This window comes from Ictalurus punctatus, chromosome 29, assembly GCF_001660625.3.
Source record: "Ictalurus punctatus breed USDA103 chromosome 29, Coco_2.0, whole genome shotgun sequence".
Taxonomy (NCBI): Eukaryota; Metazoa; Chordata; class Actinopteri; order Siluriformes; family Ictaluridae; genus Ictalurus; species Ictalurus punctatus.
This window is the reverse complement of record NC_030444.2, coordinates 13937088-13958630: the sequence shown is the minus strand read 5'-3', so window position 1 is coordinate 13958630 and position 21543 is coordinate 13937088. Positions and strand designations below refer to the sequence as shown.

The window sequence follows — 21543 nt, the reverse complement described above, 5'->3', positions numbered from 1 at the left end:
CTCTGCTTTGTGATTGGCTGGATGACGTGTCGCTCATGCATAGTCGTTTCAATATTCTGCAGCAGCAGAGTGATTCGGCTTCAGCTAGTGTGCTTCTGTTCCTCTGTGCCGGCGGTCGTCAGTTTTTAATCTGGGGGGGAAACAAAACACAAAAAAACAAACAAAACACGGTGTCGGTTTGCAGAATAAACCACAGGAGGTGAGAGAGGGGGGTTTAAAAAAAAAAAAAAAAAAAAAAAAAGGCAAGCGTCGCCATCTTCTTGTTAAAAACGAATCAGTATTTATTAGAGAAAAATATAGAAAGAAAGTCACGTTTTCAAGATGGCAGACGCCGAACAAGTTTCCTCCACAACTCCAAACGAAGTGGAAGAAGACGAGATGAAGCGTTGGAGTGAGTCAGGTTTCAGGGAGGCCACAGCTCAGAAAGTGCTTCAGGATGGAAATGTAGGTTTGTTTGGTGGAGAATGGGATGTTAAAGATGTCAGACAAGTGCAGAAAGCGGCTCATTTGGAGGAAGAAGAAGAAGAAGAAGTAGTCATGAGCAGACAGGAGGAGATGGATCTGCTGCACACAACCGAGAACAAAGCCGAGACGGAATGTCTGGAGAAATCTGTTGATTTGATTTCTAAACCCGTGGAGTGTGAAAGCCCTGAGGAACCGGACAGCACTCAGATGAAAGAGGATGAGATTACAGCAGGAGAGGAAGAAGACACAGACACAGAAGAATCCTTAAAACTGGTGGATCTGAAAGAGGTGGAGGAGGTAGCGATTACTGCAGCGTTTCCACCACCTGTACAAGCGTTCACGCGAGTGATTCAAGACCAAGACCCTGTGGTTTCATCTGCTACAGAGCTCCAGGAGGCTTTCAGATCACAGGAGATCCTGATGAGCACGAAGCCTCAGGAGGAGATCTTTTTCAAATCCGAGCTTGAAGCACAAGATCAGGACTTTTCTGGCGTTAGTGCAGGTGTAAAAGTGGAAGCCTTTTCAGCTCCTGCTGAGCCCGAGAAAGCTGTAAGTTCAGTCGTGGAGCAGGAAAAGGAGCCAGAGAGGAGGAATCTGGTGGAGGAAAGCTTCAGAGTCGACTCCGAGTCGACTCCCGCAGCCTCTGCGTCTCCATCAGCCTGTGAGTGGAGCTGTCTTATTTATTTTTTATTTTTTTGTAATTGTTTATTTTTAATATCATTTCAAATCAATTTAAACGAATGACATTCGCGGTTTTGGATTCACTATTAGATTAGGACATGTATTTTTAGTCAAAATTGGCTCCTATGTTGTAAAATAATATTATAATAATGACCACAAGAAAAGAATGAATCATAATGAAGATCAGTCTATAACTGAGAAATAAAAAATATTTATTTTTGTTAAAGACACCCGGCTTGCTCGGTTAACTATATGTATTTCTTTTGACAAACCAATATCTCATAAATGTTACCAAACCGTCCCAGGGGACTATAAGTTAATTAAATGTGAATATTTCTAAAAAAAAAAAAAAATCAAAAGAGGAGTGACACCTCTGCGATTCAGGAGCTAGCATAGATGACACAGACGTGCGTAGCTTAGCTGTCTGATTAGCAAACGTGCTAATATGTACAACAACAACAAAAAAACGCAACCGTTTACATCATGTATAAGGACAAATAATATGCCGTTAAAACGCAGAGTCGTTTGTAGTGGTGTTTAAATGTGGAAATTAGCTTTAATTTAGGTAATTTTATCCAAACTTGGTAATGCTAATTCATGCTATCGCTAGTGGGGTGTGTGCGTTTAGTCAAACAATAGGAGTCAAAGCTTCCTTCAGATTTATGACTTCAGGGCATAAAAATACACAACAGTCCTGATTTTATGTCGTAAAATGATTTTTTTTTTTTTTTTTAAACCCAAGCTTTAGGTGTGGTGAATAATTTAATTTTAAGTTTTAAAAAAATATTTAATGCTGTATCATTAATGTCTGGAAAAACAGCTACAAGGAATTTCCATTAAATAATGTTTATTAAAGCTTTAATTTTGTATGAAATGCCTGATGGGAAGATTATTATTATTATTATTATTATTATTATTATTATTATTATTATTATTATTTTTAGTACAGGGTGGGGTTGTGAAGTATTAAGACGTTATTCACCTTTGCCAGTAAATTAATGGGTAACCAGGATGAATATGAATATTAACCCTAGTGATTTGTAACCCTATTGCATTGTCTATACTGTACTACTAATTAATAATACATTAATCAAGTACATATGGGCTTGTTGTAAATAAATAACCTAAACAAAAAAACCTATATCCTTTCCCTTCCTGAAAACACTTCACTCGTGGTGCACTTTGAAAACCGAAAGCGTGTACACTTCCGTGCTGTCGAGCGCCAAATGCAATGATGCTGCACATTTCATCGAGTCTCTGATTTTAGGATTTCGTTCAACGCTTCAACTTTGGCTCGAAACCCCGGACCACACCCTTTTACCAAATGAATCGAAGGGAGCGAGCGAGCGAGGGAGGGAGGGAGGGAGGGAGGGGTGCTGATTTGAAACACAATCTATATATAGACCGAGTGGTCCTTACAGCCGGCGGTGTTAATTTCAGTGGTTCAGGGCCGGGTGTGTCCCTTCCTCCGCTGCCTGGCTCTTTGTGGGACTCGTTTCAAAAGTTACAGGGGGCGTTGTCTGTGGCGCACGGGTTTCGTTTTTGTTTTGTTCCTCCTCACCGAGCAGACCTCGACAGACGGCGTCGACGTTTAATCTCGTCTAGGGCTGCGGGTTATAGAAAGTCTTCGGAGCAAAAGTCCATAACCGTATATAACTCCTGTGCGAGATGATCCTAAATTCGATAACGGACTGTACGATACATAACACCGTCTTTGTGTCAGATTGTACGGATGAAGATCGTCCAACGATAGACCCGCAGTTTATGGAAACGACTTGTGTCGTTAATGGGCGAATGAGCTTGAGGTAAATAAGGATCGTCGTTTGGCTTTGCCGTCACGATCGCTAGCGTATTTGTAGTTGTCCCGTAAGTTTTGCGTCATCCTACGTCGTCTTCCCTTTGGTCGCTTTTGGATGATCGCCATAGCAAAGCTCACTCTGTCAAATTTTATATCATTTAAAAAAATTCATTCTGACAGTGCCAGAACTTTGGCGTCGATCGCCACGCCACTCCATTGTCGCGCTATCCGTTCTTCATGCTAATCACACTTTGACGTCATTCCTATGTTGCTATAAAATCTCTTGAATTTAAAGTCCAGGGTTATCCGTTATTTCTACTGAAACAGGAAGTCAGGGCTGGACCTATAGAGTGGCCCCTCCCCCTTTTTAACTAGCCAGTAGCGTTTAGCTTACCTCACAGGTCTACTTAACGGCAAAAATAGAAAGCGAATGAATTTGAGCCATTTCCTTCTTAACCGACGTACAGTAGGAAAACGGAATAAAACACACGGGCGCGTTTGAACAGCCGAAGACGCATTTACGACCCTTTGGCGTCGTAATATCGATATTTGATGCTGATATATGATTATCTTGCTGGGGGCAGGACGCTTCAGATACTATGAGAGCATTTGATTGGACAGAAGATCTGATGAGAAGCGGTGTTGGAGAGAGACTGTAGATATCGGACGCGTATATCTTTTTAATTGTGTCATTGTTCTGGAGCGCGCTAGCTTATGGGTAACCTCAAGGCGAATATATTCATACTAAAAGCTACAAAACGCCAATTTTGATTTCATGGGGACTTTAATCAACGCTATTCTTGTGCAATATTTGTAAGCGTGAGATTGAAAACATTCACACGCGTGCACACGCTCAGATATAAGTCACGCAAACCCTGAGTCCGGTCATCCACAGGCATGCGCTCACAGCCAGCTTTCATGATTTTCACCACGATTATTATTATTATTATTATTATTATTATAGACAAAGGCAGCTGTCTTTTATACCCCGAGTTTCCACCAAATCCCCGTAAACTCCTGAGAAAATAAAGAGTTCAAAAACCATCCCGAACGAGTTCCTGGTTTGTGCTGGAAACCTTTTTGCTTTTGCTTCGTTGCACAAATAAACTGTTAGCATTTTATAATGGGTTTATATATATATATATATATATATATATATATATATATATATATATATATATATATATATATATATATATATATATATATATATATATATATATATATATGAAGTACATGCCACAGAAGTCTTTGCCGGTGGTGCTGTACCATTATTGATATGAAACAAGTGCCACGTAAGAGCATAAGATGGGTCATTATGTGAAGCCTGTGGTTTGACATGCTGTACTCCAAACCCACGATTCCTGTTTAGTAGAAAAGCATCGCCCATGGAGCAGGAGCTAAAGATGGTCCTGGAAGCTTGGTGACACGACGGACAAAAATATCACTCGTTATTTTAGGAATGCAGTATTATCCTTTTAATACAGGGGTCTTCATAGGGCCGGCGTGGCTGTAAGTTTTCCTTACAGCCAATCAGGAACCACAACCCTTGGTTAAATAATTGATGTTCAAACAGCTATTAGGTGTGGCTGGAATTCGGCCGCATCCATCTCACGGATAAGATCAAAGCCCATGTATTGTAATGTCGTGGTATTGTATATGGTTTTTAAGGACAGTTATTATCTGGGTGAGTTCATGACATACCGCAGCCAGTCTATCGAGGTCCTTCTATCTTTTGAAACTTTTTTTTTTTTTTTTTTTTCTCCACGAACTCATCCACAACTGACGCCTCTCCTATATCTCACGTCAGGCGTAGATGGGTATTATCGAACTCTTTGCTTGCTCACACCTTCTGGTATTCATTATCTGTCCTCCTCACACACATTTTCTCATTTGTTCCTTCAGATGAACCCAGTCTTCCTTCCTCTGCTGCTCCTGCTACTTCTTTTCCGACTCTGATGCAGTTTACTTCAGGCAAGTTCTCTCTTGGTCCTACTAATTCTCTTTTTAACTTTCAAGCTCAGGGTGTTTGGCTTCACGACCTGTTTGACCACTAACTGGTCGCTGCTAATGTGCAGCGACGAGGCCTTAAATAACTCGGAACATAACTGACGCTTTATCTAAAATGCTTACGCTTTACTTCTATCGCTATTTTTAACACTAATTTGACTGCTCAAAACCTCAGACGTGTTTTTGGAAACGTAAAAAAAAAATCTACTCGGATTAAAGGAACTGTTAACAGTGGATTTGCATGCTGGGGCTTCTTACACGGTTGTTCCAAGGCCTTTAAGTAAATGAGGAATGTAATTCGTACTAATGTAACGTTTATTTTTCTGTCCACTTCAGTAGAGTTGTGCTTCTGTTTCTGTTTTTTTTTCTTCTTCTTTCCCCTCTGCTCTCAGTCCTGACTGTGAAAGAACTTCCCTTCTGAGATGATGAGAATCAACCCCCGTTTTAGATCTGTTCAGCACACTATCATGGAATGTTAATGGCCAGCGTATAATAACTTCATTGTCATCTAATGGTCAGGATAGTTATGTAACAGAGTTAACTAATTATGGAGGAAAACTTCCTTCACGCCCTTTCAGACTAAAACAACACAAAGAAAACCATCCAGAGGTCAGTAGCTTTGAGGGGTGTGTCACCTTCTTTAAGTAGGTTGCACCATGTGAGGTTTATCGACCAAAATTTAGTAACCACGATTAGCTGATTTGAGAACGGTGAAGAAAATATGACCCCTCTGCTGGATCTTTTCCATCTCCGGTCCTTTCTGTCCTTAAGAACATGTTGCCATTAATTGTATTTTACCCCTACCTCTAATTCAACAGAATACGAGGATTCTTCGTTAATCGCTAGCACACAGCCCAGCTTCAAAGCGACCATGGATTCGTTCTGCAACGATTCACCTTCTAGAAGCACGCCCAGAAACGATCCAGACGTGTTAAGCCAGTCCGATGATGACTTGATGTTTGAAACGAAAAGGAACCCTTTTCAAGACTTCTCGCCTGTCGAGAAACCCGCCGGCGAGTTCTCGCCTTTTGGAGAAACCGCAGCGGACGTCAGAGCAGCGAAGATGTCCGATAGTCCATCTCCAGATCTGGTTCAGAACGCCCATGAGGGAGAGCTGCAAGGCAGTTCGCCCATGCAGGACTACGAGCAGTCTTTCGATTCCAGAGAAGCGGCCACAGAGTCTCTGAGGCAACAGCTTGCTTCGTCTGACTTTTTTGGAACCGCTCCTAAAGATAATGAGGAATCCGGTTTGCCACCATCTCTCCCAGATATTTTGAAGTCTTCGCCACGCAACCACGATAAAGTAGACTCGGGATCTTCAGAGGGAAGTCCTGATTTCAGTCCAGTCCATAGGAGTGGTAATGATTCACCAAATGCCCTTTTCTCACTGTTGGCAAACAATTCGTTTGCTTTCGAAGCCAAGGTTCCTTTGGTTAAGGAGATGACCGAGGAGACTGAGGCAAAGGCTGCAGAAAGGGTGAGGATTGATGAAGAAGAAGAAGAAGAAGAGGAAGAAGAAGAAAAGGCTTCAGAGCAAATGTTCGGCACGTTTGATCTCGTCAAGGAGGCTGAAATTTCTCCGAAAGCCACCGAAACCATCGTTGAAGACCAAGACGATTTTAAAACTTTGAGCCAAGATTCTGCTCAGATGGTCGACAAGTTCGAATGTCTCAGCTTCCCAACTGGAAAGGCCCAAGAACACTCTGACTCCGAGAGCCCATCAGCAGATTCGCTCTCTCCCGTCTTGGAGGCCATGGCAAAGAACCCAGCAAGTTTCCAGATCGAACTCGAGAAGAACGCTCTGCAAGAGGAAGCGGAGGCGGAGGACGAGGTTTCCGAGCAAGAGGTCTCGTCCGAAGAGTTCGAGTTTGTCGAGAAGCCACCTCGAGGCGCCGTCGACGAGTTTTTGGAGACGCTCGAAAACTCGAAGTTTGCCAAGGCGTCAGAAATGGCCGACGACGACGACGACGAGGACACGGCTAAATTTGAAGAGCAGATGGAAGAGGCGAGCCCGCCTGCACAAGAAACAAAGAGTCAGAGTTACTTTCTGCTCACCGACACGGCAAACGAGACCTCTCCGGCGAGAGGTAAGGCAGGCCTAGAGTTGTCCGATTTCCAAGTGCCCTCCCAGGCTCCTTCGCCACCTAGTCCTGTGGTCAAAACCGAGACGGTGGCTGTGAAGAAAGCGGAACCTAAAGACCTCAAGCTGCCTAACCTGAATGCAGGAGCAGGTAACTTGGCAGGCAATGTAACGGCTCGTTACCTTTTCATATCTGTGGATAAATTCATCACCTTCCCGTCATCCCTACGGTATCCCTTTCGTCATTTCCCTTCCGCCCTCGTTCTGCATGGTGTGACGGTCTTGATGCATGTTTGTGGTCGTTGTAGTGAATGTTCTTTCATTTTTTTTCCCCCCACCCTATCTGTTCATATCCATTCATTACTCCATTGTCTGCAGACCCGTGGTGTTTATACATATACAGCCCAGATTTTGGTTGCCATCTCAAAGCAGTTTGTATTTGGCAACCGAGATTGATTGCACACTCTTATGTAACCGGCCCTGAGGAAACTTCTTCGACTTGAATGCAATCACTGACGTTCCTGTTTTGCTTATCAACACACCAGCAGTTTTACCCTTTCCCTCACTCACCGGTTAATGAGTCACCTATGCGTAAGATCATCAGGATGATTTTGTATTAAAGGTCATCTGCAATACAGATTATTTTTTTTTTATTTTTTAAATAACTTGTCCAGGCTGACATATAAAAATACCCGTGAAGAAGTGCCTCTATTTGTTTGGGAATCCGTTACACGTTGCCAGGTTGCTATAAATTTATGCTCCTGCATTGCGACACCCCAGCTCATCAAGTGCAGATAAAACGCCTGAGTCGGTTCCCGGAGAGAGCGCCGTGCCAGAGGGCAGGTCGTCAGATTTTTGGTCTGTTTACATGGTGGATTTGTAGAGCTTAATGAGATCACACCTTGTACCTAAAGCCTTCAGGGTGGATCTTGCCCTTGGAGATTGGCCTGTAATCTTTTGAAAGAATGTGAACAACTAATAATCAGTTACAGATGATCTTTTCTAGGTGGTTAAGGTTTAACTACAAGTAATTGTTTTTTTTAGATTTGTTGAAATAAGTGACGGGCTGTTGAGGCTGACTTCTGGATCTCTTGGACAGAGGTGCCATCTAGTGGATTTCTCTCTCTCTCTCACTTATAATTTTTTATTTATTTATTTAGTTTTTTTTTTTTTTTTTTCTTTTTCTTTTCTCATGGCAGTACATTAGTGCATTGCTCATGATGAGCTCATGTATTTTCTTTTTATATCTCGGTCTGGTTCTTCTGTTTCACTGCCTTAATGCACAGAAGATTCACCTGTCGAATAACTTACCATGGCTTCTAACGTTAGGACTCGTCTGGCACCCGATGGCGTATTTCGATACAGTAGGTCTTGCATAAGAGAGATGAGGGTAGAGGAATTCTGTATCTGCTTGCTGGGGTTGAAATCTAAAGAGAAGGGTAACGCGTGGGTGGGACGAGAGAGAGGGTTTGCTAGGGGAAGGAGTTGCTGCGTCAGTGCATTTACAGGTTCCCAGAGCAAGCAGACGGTCAGCTGACTTCAGTCCTGCAACCAGAGAAAGGGAGAGGGGGTGAGAAAAGGGAGAGGTGGGGAGGGAGAGTCTGAAAAGGGAGAGGTGAAGGGGTGTGAGAGAGAGAGAAAGGGGGGGGTGAGACCGAGATAGAGAGGCAGGGAGGGGGGGCGAGAGAGGGAGGGAAAGAGCGAGATCACTGCAGTCATCACAGTTAAGGCAGCGTTCCTTCTCGTCATTACAACTTGTTCCCTTCGCCCCACCCGCCACTGCAGCTCCACGTTCCTCAACCGGCCTGGAATGCCAAGCTGATCCCCTGCAGACCGGCCCTAATCATCCACGGGGGAAACCATGGACAATCACGACAATCAGGACAAACAGGAGTGCCAGTCTTCACCAAACTGGAGAGACAAGGGTACAAACTCTTTGAGCTTGTTGTTAGGTGACTTCTGAGAGGAAAGACTGCTTTGGGTACGACCGGTTATTCGGAACTCAGTCTGGTCAGATATGTTTCCTGAAGTGACACGTTTTCAGAGCTGCTTGTTGTACGTTTTGTATATCTAAGGGCGTAATCGGTCCTAACACGTGCTTGCTTGCTTGCTTGCTTGTTAGATGGACCTTTAGACCCGATGTAGCGTTGTTGTCACGACCGAGTTGGTGTGTCCAAAGGTTCTGGGTGCGTTAGGCTGAACGGTGCTAAGGTTTACTGCAGTGATTTCCCATTATTTGTATGGGACTGTGCAGCTGTTTTTGGAGCGGTTATAACCCTGGGTAGTCTGCACCTACAGTTCAGCACTCCCACCTACTGTTTCCAAAAATGTCCAGCGTGTGTGCCGAGTGCAGGTCTAACATTGCAGTTGTCGGCCGTCGTCTTAAGATTTTGGTGAGGCTGGCAGGCTCGGGCGTGTTTTGGGTACTTTGTGTCGGCTGATGATCATGAGTGTTGACTTTTTGCGACAGACGAGACTTGAATTGCAACAGCAAGGGCATTGTGCTCAGGGTCAGCTCCATTTGCCACAGTAAAAGTGATGATTAAGTGCGTGGTTGTAACAGGACAAATCATGATCAACCGCCGCAGCGGTGACTTCGCAGTCTCGGTGTAAGAACATTATTATTCAGTAGAAATGGGCTTTCAAAGCATTTATTGAATATAATGAGCTTGTGCTGAATAGTGTTCAGCACTGCTACTTTAGAGCCACTTCTTAGCATTAAGAAGGTGTTGGAATTTGTGGAATGGGATTATTTTGCACGCTAGCCCTTGTCACTAGCAGCATTTAGACTAATAAAGTAGAGTTTCGCTGTATACCTGACGAACTATAATTGGTCACTTGCTCTCGGGGACGGTACGTGTTCAGGGTTGCGTTATTGGCAAAATGTCTTGTAGAGCTTAACGCTATTTTAGGGACCTATTTTTAGGAGTTGGCAGTACATCTGGTTAAAGCCTGTCTGCCAAATTGTAAGAGCAACTGTACACAGAATTACCTTCTGATTACAAATAACGCGCGTTTCATTTATCGGCTACGTATTAAGAAAGTTTACCGAAAACACCCGAAAATGTATTTGTAAGATATCAAAGTACGACCGGGAAGGGTCGGGGATAGACCGTTTTCATGTCACACCTTATGTTCTTGGCCCTCCAATCAGGGCTCAGCAGCTGTCGCTAGCCACCGTTCAGGGTTTCAGGACTTTTCAGAGATTCCCGTGGACATGGTTTCATTTTGAATCTGCTCCATATGTCCTCAAATACAAGCCTCGGGCGTTCTTGGAGTAGAACGTATTTTCTACGAAAACCCAAAAATAAAGCCAAAGGCAGCTATTAACTGTAGATTAGCCTCAGAAGCTCTCGTTTTTACTAGAGAGTCTGGCAGGTCTTTGTTAATAATTGTGGCCTGGAGCCATCTACTTTCACAGGAAGGAGGGTGTTTGAGTCGTTGGAAACGGCCGCTAAATGTTTCAGGCAAAATTTCAGTTTAGCGACTGTATCTTTTCCCTAAAAGATCTTTAAGTCATGGTACTCGTACGTTTTTTGTTTGTTTATTTATTTATTTTTTAAAAATTTTTATTTGTATTATTGATACCGGCCTATGAATGTGTTGTGAGCCAGTCAGATCCTGAAGCTTGCGGCCAGAAAAGCGTACAGAAGGAATCTGACCGTTTGTGAACGAGTCGAGGGTGGTGTACTTTAGGCTGAAGTTAGCTGTAACTAACAGTTGCGTAACCAGTGTAAAGGTAACTGAGGGCGATTGCGCGATGACTCAAATTTTAATCTGATTGTTTTTTTTTTGTTTTTTTTTTTCTTTTCCTTGCAGCAAGAACAACCTGCATGAGTAAAGAAAAGATGGTTGGTGATGAGCTTTAAACAAGCAGAGGGTAACGCTAATACACACAACAATAGGACGTTGTTTTATTTTATAGTTGTAATCAAAATGATTCGACCTCCTCATTGCAAATCAGGTTTATCGTCGGAATTTACAGGCGTTCAGCTGTTCGCAACGAACAAATCGAACCAAAGCAACTGAAATAGTTCGACACGACGAACGCTTCAAGCGGTTTCCCCAAATTCAACTGAAAATGCAACTTATGATTTCTCAAAATTATTCACCCCCTTCAAAGGCAAGCATCTTTAGTACTTAATAGAGAAAATTGCTCAATTCTTTACTGTTTATCGCCGAAGTCGCCGGTCTTCGGATTTACTTTTAGTTCTCGTTCAGTCCCCAGATTTTAAACGCTTCCCGAATCACGAAATGAAAAATGGATGCTACTTGTAAACTTTTATTGCGATTATTGTTTCATTGTATTTTCAAACCATCCATGGAACGTTTGGTTTTCCCAGCACGTGGCCTTTTCGACCGCCATGTCGGGAGCTAAGCGTGATCATACGAGCGTGTGACGCAAACGCCCGTCTTCGTAGAAAGTACAATAAAAACGGGGTCATTTTTATCGCTTTTCCGCAAGAGTTTAATCACTGAAGAGATGTTTAAAAAAAAAACAAAAAAACTTTATTACAGACTCAAGATCTTGTTTAGTCGCTTTCGCACCACCGACTTGATGATTAGACTGAATTTCTCTTTTAGGAAGTTTCAAGAACGGTCATTTTAAAACCAAATATCGTTAACATTCTCAAGCCTTTTTAATCCAGAAGATTTATGGCGCACAATGTTTGTCCTGAAACTTGGTGAAAACTCAGGAGTACTACTTTTTTTTTTAAATCCTTGTATAGTTTAGCAATTAAAACGGTGAGGGTAAATATTGCTTCAGAAAGTGTCTGTGTTTATTAAAAAATAAATTTAAAAAATGGGAAAAATTTTCAGCAACCAACCAGGCTGTTTGTCCCTGGATGTTAATGTGTTGTTAAACGAGTAGCCTGTGTGTGTGTGTGAGAGAGAGAGAAATAAAGAAAGAAAGAGATGGTTAATCCGTGCACTAATTTGATTTGGGGGAGGGAACACACTCTAGAAGCATACGCTTATTGTTTTCTTTCTCCCCCTGTGTGAAACGAGCTCTTGTTATACCACGTGAACGCGCACAGAGCAGTAGGACTTGTGTGCGCGCTTTCGTGCACGCGCTCCCTCGGTTGCGTTGGTGCGGGCGGCGCAAGATGGACGCCAAACAGGGTTAGTGCTTCCTTTTTTAAATTTAGTCTCCTGTCTTGTTTTTTTTTATTATTTTTTATTTTTTTTCATTATCAGTATTGATTGAGGATTGTCGGTTAAGACCGCGTTTTCTTATGGATTTAAGAGAAGAAAAAAAAAACGACAGATTTTCGTTTGTCTCGTTCGGCGAATTTACGTCATTTTAACCGTGGTGCGCGCGAGGAGGTCGCAGTGCGCGTGTCGGTCGTCCATGTTGCAATGACAGCAAGTGTCGGAGTGAACGCGTTCGTGTCTGTAAGATGTAAATGCAGACGAAAGGACACTTTTGATTTTGTAAAAGAATACATAAATAAACGGGGCGTAGCGGCGATGGCGCGAGCTCGGTGCGGTGGGGAGCTTGCTGTCGTCGCGCGCGTGCTATTTATAGAGCACGCGGGCCAGTCTGTGCTTAACCATATGTAGGCAATCCTATTGAGAGTGGGTGAGACCTACTACCTACCCTTAATGCTGGCATTATACCGGGTGTACACATGCGTGCAACATGCAAACTGTGTGTGTGTGTGTGTGTGTGTGTGAGTGAGGGAGAGAGAGAGAGACGTATCGTTTCTGATACGGTACCGTGTATATCAGGTGTATATGAATACACCTGGCATTCCACATGATGTTTAAAGCTATAAAGCAAAAGCTTTCTATTTCTAACAGTGTTAGAGGCTTTAATAGTGTAACTCCACACACAATTACATATTAAAACTCATTTTCTTTCAATCTAATGAACCTAGTTAACCTTGAATTTGTTAAAAATGGCTGTTTTTGTTGGAACACAGTCACTAAAAGGATCAATTAATACGTGTGTATATTGTGCTTTTAACACGCCGCTGCAGCATTAAGGTCACTTAAAGGCGTACGGAAGCCCGTTTCTGCCATGGAGTTAAAAAAAAAAAAATCAATTAAAAAGGTCATTGCGAATGTATTTCTCAGAATTGATTGATTGCTTCTTTGTAACACACTAAATGTCAGGTGGATGTCTAAACTGGGGGGGGGGTGAGGTGTAATTGCGGGAAATAAAGTCACAATTACATTTGTTTTGTTTTGGGGGTTTTTGTCCGTGGTGGAAACAGACTCCCGTGAAGGTGCAGTGGTCAATTTTTTTTCAATTTTGTACTTGTACAAGTAACCTGTACGTGCAACCGGTGTGTTAAGTGTTGGGTGTTTGAGAGAACCCGTTTGGAAATCTGACTTCCGGTCTGGAAAGCTTGTTTGTGTTTGGATGTAGATGGTAGAGGCGGAGCTCTGTGACCTTGGCTGAGAATGATTTGTGGGGTTAAGGAGTAAAAAAAAAAATTAACTTGAATGTCAAATTCACGTACTTGCCTGTTACAGACTTGGGGTGTGTCTCAATCAACTTCCTAGGTGGTGAATCAGTATATGGAGTAGACGAGTTGGGGTGCAGGTAAGGACCCTGGCTCACTACACATTGGGACACTGATGATTTTAGTGAGCATCGATGCTCCCTTGTTTTTTGCAGTGCATTGTGGGAACATTCCAGTGCATTGGAAGGATCTTGTGATTGAAGACAGCCCTTAAAATGGCCGACTCCCTGATCAGCACCTTGACTGCTGAACTAGGGAGCTGATCGAGACGCACCCCTAATCTTACCTAACTCTCCTTTTAAAGGTTTGGTGGGGGGAGAAATGTGTCAAACTGGTGGAGTTGAATACGATTTTATGGATTGATTGATTTATTTTAACTCACTCTCATTTCCACCCTTGTACACAGAGCCCCCCCCCCAGGATCATCGTGGCATCACCATGCCATGTTACAACTCTGTGAACATGCCGGATTGTCCTCGTAACGAGTTACGTGGACGTGAAGAGGTGCTCGGGGGCGTGTCTATAAAATGAGTTACGAGAGGCCAATCAAATACAAACGTTCAGGACCGTGTTATTTGTGCTGGTAGGAAATGGAAAAATATCGACTATCGCACTTTTAAAAGTAGGCTGTGTTTAAATTAGGCAACAGACAATTTAGCTCATGTGCTTTATGAATTTCCTGCCCATCCAAGACAAATTAGCGCGCACAGCTAAACTCGTCAAGTGATCTCAGAGCGAATTGGATACGATGCGATATCACGTCGTGACGCACCGAAGATTGTGGTTTAGCTCCGATGAGATGTTCAATATGTTTTCTTTGTTAAAGAGTCATTAAATTAATTAACCTGCATGTTAGCAAAATGCAGACAGGACAAAAACTTTGTAATTCATATCACGTCCTTTAAAGCTGGACCTGGAGTTTTTATGTAATAGTTTGATCTCGTAGCGCTAAGCGCACTGTTGAATCGAGGAAATGCGGGAAAGTCTGGAAAATTCCAAAATCATACGGTTTGCGTCCGATGCTCTCCAGCTGTCCGAGTTTAAATCCACACCGATGATTTAGCCGTATAGGTTTCAGTCGGAACGACACCCTGTACGTTACTCCGTTGATTATATTCGAGGTGTTGAGTCGTGTACTCACGGCAAAGCCACCGTTACCTCGGCGATGAGCATGCCTCCGAATCAGCAGGGCAAAAAATAGCCTCTTTCACGTCTAAATGTAGACGTGACCTGCTCGAGTGACCGACGTCGTCCGAGTGCTGCGGTCAGAAACGCTGCGGTCGCTGGTGTGGATTTATTTCCGCTGTTTTAATCTGATGGAACGGAAAGTCGTGATAAATTAACACGTCGGTCTGTGACGTGAGGACGAGACTGCGAAGGCCGTAACCGACTGGAGCGATGCAGGTCTCCGTGTGTGTGTGTGTGTGTGTGGGGGGGGGGGGGGGCGTCCGTGCTGTTGAGCACATTTCTGACCCAGTATCAGAAAGAGATTACATCACTCACACACAAACATGTCAGGGTCTGACCGTTTATTTATGAGCTCGTTTTCAAGCCGAACGAGGTCAGGGTGGAGGAGTCACGTCTCAGATATACGCCTAAGCTAGAACACGTAGATCTCGCCCTGCCTCGGTTTTGAAGTTATTTACGGTCGTATTAAACTTTCAACAAAGCACAGAGACTCTTGATACAAATCGGAGCGTTTTCTCACACGGTCTCATTGCATCAGTGTTTGAATTTCTTTAGTCATGTTTCGAAGTCATGTGTCCTGACTCCATCTTATAACAGACTTGCCGCGATCAAGATATTTCGTTTGTTTATACCGAGTGAAACTGTCCAATAAGTCGGGTTAATAAAAATAAAATATGCGCTTTATCTTTTATCAGGATCGCAGTGATATTGTTTTTATTAATCAAATCGGCTGGGTTTAAAAAAAAAAAAGTCTGATTTCTTCATCCGTTTAAAGAGCACACGAGTGTCCTCGGTTGCCTCAGAGGTCACACCTCTTCACCGCTACTGTCAGAAACAGGCCACGCCTCCTAACTGAGACTAACAGACATGGAGGCTACACTTCCTTCCATCTTGAGTGACAAGATGAGGCCACGCATTGTTTAATAGAACTGACAAGCAGAGAGGCCACGCCTCTTCTTTAGAACGAACACACAGACCACACCTCCTAACTGAGACTAATTGACGGAGGCCGCGCCTCCTTTTCAGATTGACAGGGTTTTTTTATTTTTTTTTTTTTTTTTTTTTTTGTCAAATATGTCTTTGCTTTAAAACCCCTGACCACACCCAACTTTTCCTGTAGTCCTATTTTAATTTTTTTAATCCTCATCCCTATCTGTACCTTGTCTGTACTTCCTTACCGTAAAGAGAATTAACTGATCAGATTTGGATGTTGGGATGGCACATAGTGTATAGTTGTGTAACATTATGTACACAATAACTCCACAAACGTACGGTAAATTATTGTCATGTCCTACGTGGACAGTGTGTTTTTAAATCTGCTGGGAAAAAGATATTTATCTTCCATTATTGTCATTTTGTCTCGTTATTTAAATCTTCATCGCTGCCATCTCACTGCTCAAGTTTGACCCTGTTTAAATTTTTTTTTTTAAAGAAGTATGTTGGTTGTGATGTATGGTTTTACTCAGAGCGTGTGTGTGTGTGTGTGTTGTGCCTGCAGTGGTGGAGCTGCTGTACTGGCGCGACGTGAAGAACTCGGGCATCGTGTTCGGAGCGAGCCTCCTGCTCCTGCTGTCGCTCAGCGTGTGCAGCATCATCAGCGTGCTGTCCTACGTGGCCCTGGCGCTCCTCTCCGTCACCATCAGCTTCAGGATATACAAGGGCGTTCTGCAGGCCATCCAGAAGAGCGACGAAGGCCACCCGTTTAAGTGAGTGACGCCGATCGAGCTCGGGTAAATCGTTAGTTCTGGACCACGACGGCGAGCGTCCGAGCTGATCGCGGTTCCACGTTCAGGCCTCTGTGTAATTATACGTCGACTGCGAACACGAGGCTCGTTTTCAACGAGTTTATTGATCTAAAATTAAAATACTCACCCCACCACCATCATCATCGTTATCCTTCTTAAAAAGATGGGGGTGGGGGGGGGGGGGGGTAGGTAAGCTTTTAGACGGCAAGAGAGTGATCCTGGATGTCGCAGGGTGAGGCGAGACGATACGATACGAAGTCGTTTCTACACCATGGGTATCGTGGTATTTGGTTTGCAAACAATTTCCCAGCAGTAGAGTTTAAAATAAATAAATAAAATTTAAAACCCAACTTGATTATATACTTTCTACAGAAATATTTTTTTTAATTAAACTTTGTTTTATTCAACGTTAAATTTTATTTATTTATTTTTTTTTTTCGTCTAAATGCAGTGTTTTATTTATAAAAAGAAAATTCTGAATGGAATCTCTAATTTGTAACATATTAACAACGGGACGCACCGGAGTTGATGTTACAATTTCATACTTAACAATATACTCTACACACAGAAACCCAACCGTGTCCTGACTAACCTTATAACAGGATACATGAAGGCGCGTACGTTCCGCGTAAACATTCGATTCAGACACGACGGAGTCTTCCAGCCCGTTGAAGCGTGATGAGGTTTTAACGTTTCAGACGCCCGTAACATCACGGTGACGTACGCTTCTCTGTGCAGGCTGTATCTGGAGAAGGACGTGTCTCTGCCCGACGAGGTGGTCCGCAAATATAGCGACATCGCCCTCGGCCGCATCAACACCGCCATCAACGAGCTGCGCCACCTCTTCCTGGTCGAAGACCTGGTCGATTCCCTGAAGGTGAGGTTCTTACAAATCATGAACCCTGCACTATATTACATGGATATACCTTTATATAGTCTTTACATGGATAATGTTACACCGAAGAAGGAAGAGAGGCGAATCTTAAACAGAATCCTTTCGATCGCGAACAGACATCCATATACGGTCATATAGACGATCTCGATAAAACTCTCGTGCTGTTACGGGAGAACAATCAACCGTGATCTGATGTGATGAAGCAGAGTCATCTATAATCTAGTTCGCTCCAAAACATTGACAAAACTGGCATTTAGAAGATACACGCGTTCAAAACGTGCGGTCTCTCTCTACCACCGGTACGGAGAAACGGTTTTGATGACATCATTTAGCACTTCAGCTTCTCATCAGATTATCTGTCCAATCAAACACTCTATCTAGAATCGGATTTGTCCCGCCCCCAACGTTAGAAATATCCATGGTACCGAGTCCGGTGTGTGTGTGTAAGCTAAACGCTATTGGCTATTTAAAAAGGGGATGGAGCCACTCAGTATGTCCCGCCCTGACGTCCTGTTTCAGTCGAAATTATGCAAACACGTCGAATAGTGCTGCGCGTCCTCGTGGACTTTAACCCCGTCCATATAGGGTTTAGGAATAAAGTCACGTTCTGTACGTTGTCGATGCTTTGTGGTGAAGTAGAACCCAAATAATCCTCCTCCTCCTCCTCCTTCTTCTACATTCTTCATTACTTATTACACATTAAACTCTTGCCTATTATTATTTCTCAATCTGATCATTTTGTATATTATAAAGGTTCGTTATTTTGTGCGTGCGTTTTTATGTTTTTCCTCTCCAGTTTGCTGTGCTCATGTGGATCCTGACGTACGTCGGTGCCTTGTTCAACGGACTCACTCTTCTCATCCTGGGTGAGTTATTCATTCACTTTCCAACCTGTTAGTCTGCTGTGTTTTTAATCATTTACACCAGAGCTCCAAGAGTTTAGTACAAAACGGTGCGAGTTGTCCCTTCTCGTAAGTGAACGTAAGGGAAAAAACCGTGCCGTGACCTGATTGGATTAAACGTGCCGTATCTGAGACGGTTTTCATGTTTTCCCTTTATTTGTTTCAGGCTTGGTTGCTTTATTCACCTGCCCTATCGTGTATGAAAAACATCAGGTCAGTATTACTGTGTTCCTGCTGCGTCATTTATTTATACACACGCACACACTGTAGGTGTTTATCATACCCGGTGTAATTTAGTCACATTTCTTGATTCTTAGCTGAAATATATTCCCAGTATTGCAGTAGGATGAGGTGTGTGTAGATCAAACTAAGGCACAGGTGTTTCTCCATCATAATCCACAAACTAGGTTTTTAAAAATGCGCCGATTGGTTAACGGAGGGATCTGGTCAAACTTGTGTACGAACGAATTCATATCTAAACGTTCTCCACTGCGAGCTGAGAGATGTCTGTCTGACTTCAATGGAAGGAGTCTCCAGCGTCAGTGCTTTGTAACAGTCAGAGGTGAAGCTGTACATTTTCCATCACGTTTTTTTGTTTGTTTGTTTTTTTTTAGCTGCTGTAGTGTTGTTGAAGTGATAACAGGAAGGTTTACTAATGTTTGTTAGTAAACAATTGTAAAATAAACAAAAGTGTTTGTGGTGTAAGAGGAGCGAACCGTAATGCCCGTCCTCGATCGTTTTGCTGCCGGTCCGTACAGGACCGCCGCGACTTTGAATGCTCGCATCACATGACGAGTCTCGGCCCCGTCGCGTTTGATCCTTTTCACCTCGCTAAATATTAATCTATACGAAATCTTTGTTTTTTCCGCAGGCACAGATCGACCACTACATCGCCTTGGTGAGGAACCAGGTCAAGGATATTGTCGGAAAGTACGTTTATTTATTTGTTTTTGTTCATTAGTAGTACAAAGTGTTGTTCGCTAATAAATAAAAAAAAAATTGTAATTGTTTGGCGAATTGCTGAGCCGTTACTGGAAAACAATCAACTTCCTGGTGGAGGCAGTGAATCGTATCACGCCGTGATTGTTCTTCCGTAACGGGTGAAGATTTGGATTTCACACACTACAGGTTAATCTAGTAATATTTAATTTCATATTATTCCAATCGGGCTTAATTAAATCGACGTTTTTGTACGAGTGTAAATTTAGACACGTTTTTTTATCCATGAAGCTAATTGAAATTCAGATGGATACGAGTCTGTAAAAGCGTCTGCTCTCGCCCTGTTCGCAGGATCCAGGCTAAAATCCCGGGCGCAAAGAAGAAGGCGGAGTGAAAGGCGTCGATTTCGGAGGATCGTGGGTTTTCTCTTATTTTCACACATCTCTCCACTACACAAGCCGTCACACCCAGTGGAAATCCTGCTCGTTCTTCTTTCTGCCCTTTTTTTTTTTTGTTTGTTTGTTTTTTTTGTTCCTCTCTTCATAACCAGTCGCTACGATGAAGTTGTAAACCGTTTTCGAGCCACTACGTATTTATCTTGACACACTGACTGGTATGATAAGACAAGACTTGTGTTTCCTGACGGAGCGTTTATAGTATTTCATTAACTGGGTTTGTCATCGTCGTATATGTCCGTATGCGTTTCAGAAATAATTCAGTTCATTCACGTCGTTTTTGTTTTTTAAATGAGGTAGACTTTAACGGTACCGTTTTTTTTTTTGACCCAGAAACCTTATGTCCTTTTCTTTCTTTTTTTTTTTTTTTTTTTGGTTATGATTTAGTGTTCCTGTAATTGTAAAGTTTTATTGATGAACTGTGTTCGAAACCTTTCACAAAAAGCTTCTCGCTCTCTTCAAGTGGCTCTTGTGTTGTAACTAGCAAAAGAGTTGCTCCATAAGCACTTCATGCTTCTGAGTATTTCTAGGCGAATTAGACTCGATAAGAGCATACACATATTATCCAGACGCTCATTTCACCTCGTCGCAGCTTGTTTAGTGAAATCTCTGGAACGGAAACGAACGAAAAACGTTTACAAGACATTTGATTTAGAGAAATATTTAAAAAAAAAAAAAAAAAAAAAAAAAAGAAAGAAAAGAAAAGAGAAAAAAAAAAGTTGTTTATTTGTGGACCCAATACTTAAAGCTGCAACGTTATGTAACATGACTTAACACATTGTTTGTTATGCAAGTAATTGTGAATGATACTTCCTTCATACGGTCGTGGTGAACATCTGTGGAATGCATTGTGAAATGTTAAACAAGCACCAATAAAGCTTCTAGACGAATCATGTGGCTTTCTTTCTTTATTTCTTTCTTTAATGGTTCAGGTGGGCTCACACACAAGGACTACGTTTACATGGACAGCGGTAATCTAATTACTGACCTTACTCTGAGTAAGATAATAACGTGATCAAGGTGTTTACATGACTGGCTTTTAGAATACTCCTGTCATGTTCCCGTTTCACATGTTTTAGAACATAATTAGATTAACAGCCCGCGTCATTACGTCACCGCGCCACGCCGTCCGACGTCCCTCCAGAATCTCACGCATCAACATACGGTTTGTCTTCGTTATGGTACCGTATACAGTTTTGGGTGTGTTTATTACATTTTTTAACGAACGCTTTAAGGGCCGTTAATGATTCGTCATGCTGTACGTGCTAATAGACGACTGTTTGAGTTCGTGCGCTGCGTCTCAAACCGCGTACTTACCGTCTATATAGTAGTCGAGATGCATGTATTTCTCCCCGATTCAGGTCTATAGTAGGCAAGTATGCGGTTTGGGACGCGGCCGTGCTCTCTTGTTCGCCGTAAAACTGCCGTGTGTGATCGTGTCCTGTCGCACAATGCGGTGAAAACTCTCACACGACGTTCATAATGTGATTAAGGTGTTTACATGTCTGTAATACACGTCCATAATGCGACTAAAACGGGAATGCTCCACATGTCTTAATTCCATTAGTGCTTACTTCGAGTATGACTTTAATTGGATTAAGGTAATTAAAAATTGCTGTTTACATGGTAGTTTCTTCATCAGAGTATTGTCTTAATCGGATTAAGAGTGGATTATTGTTGTCCATGTAAACGCACTGAAGTATAAAATGTTGAGTGTTAAATAAGTTTAATGTTATTTTGATAACTTTATTTCAGACTCTGTATTATGATTTTTTATTTATTTATTTTTTAAATAATAATTTTAGGATTTTTTAATACTTTGTAGTAATCATCGTTTTCCCAGCATCACATAGAGTTAAATCTTAACTATCCCAAAAGTCAGCTCTGTTGCACATGGAGGTTAGATTGTGTT

General features: G+C 42.5%; 1 protein-coding gene across 6 annotated transcripts; it reads left to right on the top strand.

Moving 5' to 3' along the window:
• The first annotated feature begins 58 nt into the window (after positions 1 to 58).
• On the top strand, positions 59 to 20521 carry rtn4b (reticulon 4b). 6 transcript variants are annotated; one of them, XM_017461212.3, is made up of 9 exons: positions 59 to 1126; positions 4850 to 4918; positions 5773 to 7185; positions 16194 to 16401; positions 17179 to 17317; positions 18132 to 18201; positions 18404 to 18450; positions 19109 to 19167; positions 19528 to 20521. In XM_017461212.3, exons 1-9 carry the CDS (start codon positions 322 to 324, stop codon positions 19568 to 19570), a joined length of 2853 nt encoding a protein of 950 aa, XP_017316701.1. In that variant the 5' UTR covers positions 59 to 321; the 3' UTR covers positions 19571 to 20521. The 6 variants fall into 6 exon arrangements, with proteins under 6 accessions (XP_017316701.1, XP_017316702.1, XP_017316703.1 ...); XM_017461213.3 differs by lacking the exon at positions 5773 to 7185 and having other exon boundaries at positions 69 to 1126; XM_047152255.1 differs by lacking the exons at positions 59 to 1126; positions 4850 to 4918; positions 5773 to 7185 and adding exons at positions 10878 to 10914; positions 12045 to 12158.
• The last annotated feature ends 1022 nt before the right edge of the window (positions 20522 to 21543 follow it).

Excerpts from the sequence above, each read along its gene's own strand:
- rtn4b (XM_017461212.3), top strand. The coding sequence starts at position 322 with ATGGCAGACGCCGAACAAGTTTCCTCCACAACTCCAAACGAAGTGGAA. Across the intron at positions 18,451-19,108 it reads TCGTGTATGAAAAACATCAG|GCACAGATCGACCACTACAT; the intron begins GTCAGTATTACT and ends TTTTTTCCGCAG. Across the intron at positions 19,168-19,527 it reads GTCAAGGATATTGTCGGAAA|GATCCAGGCTAAAATCCCGG; the intron begins GTACGTTTATTT and ends CCCTGTTCGCAG.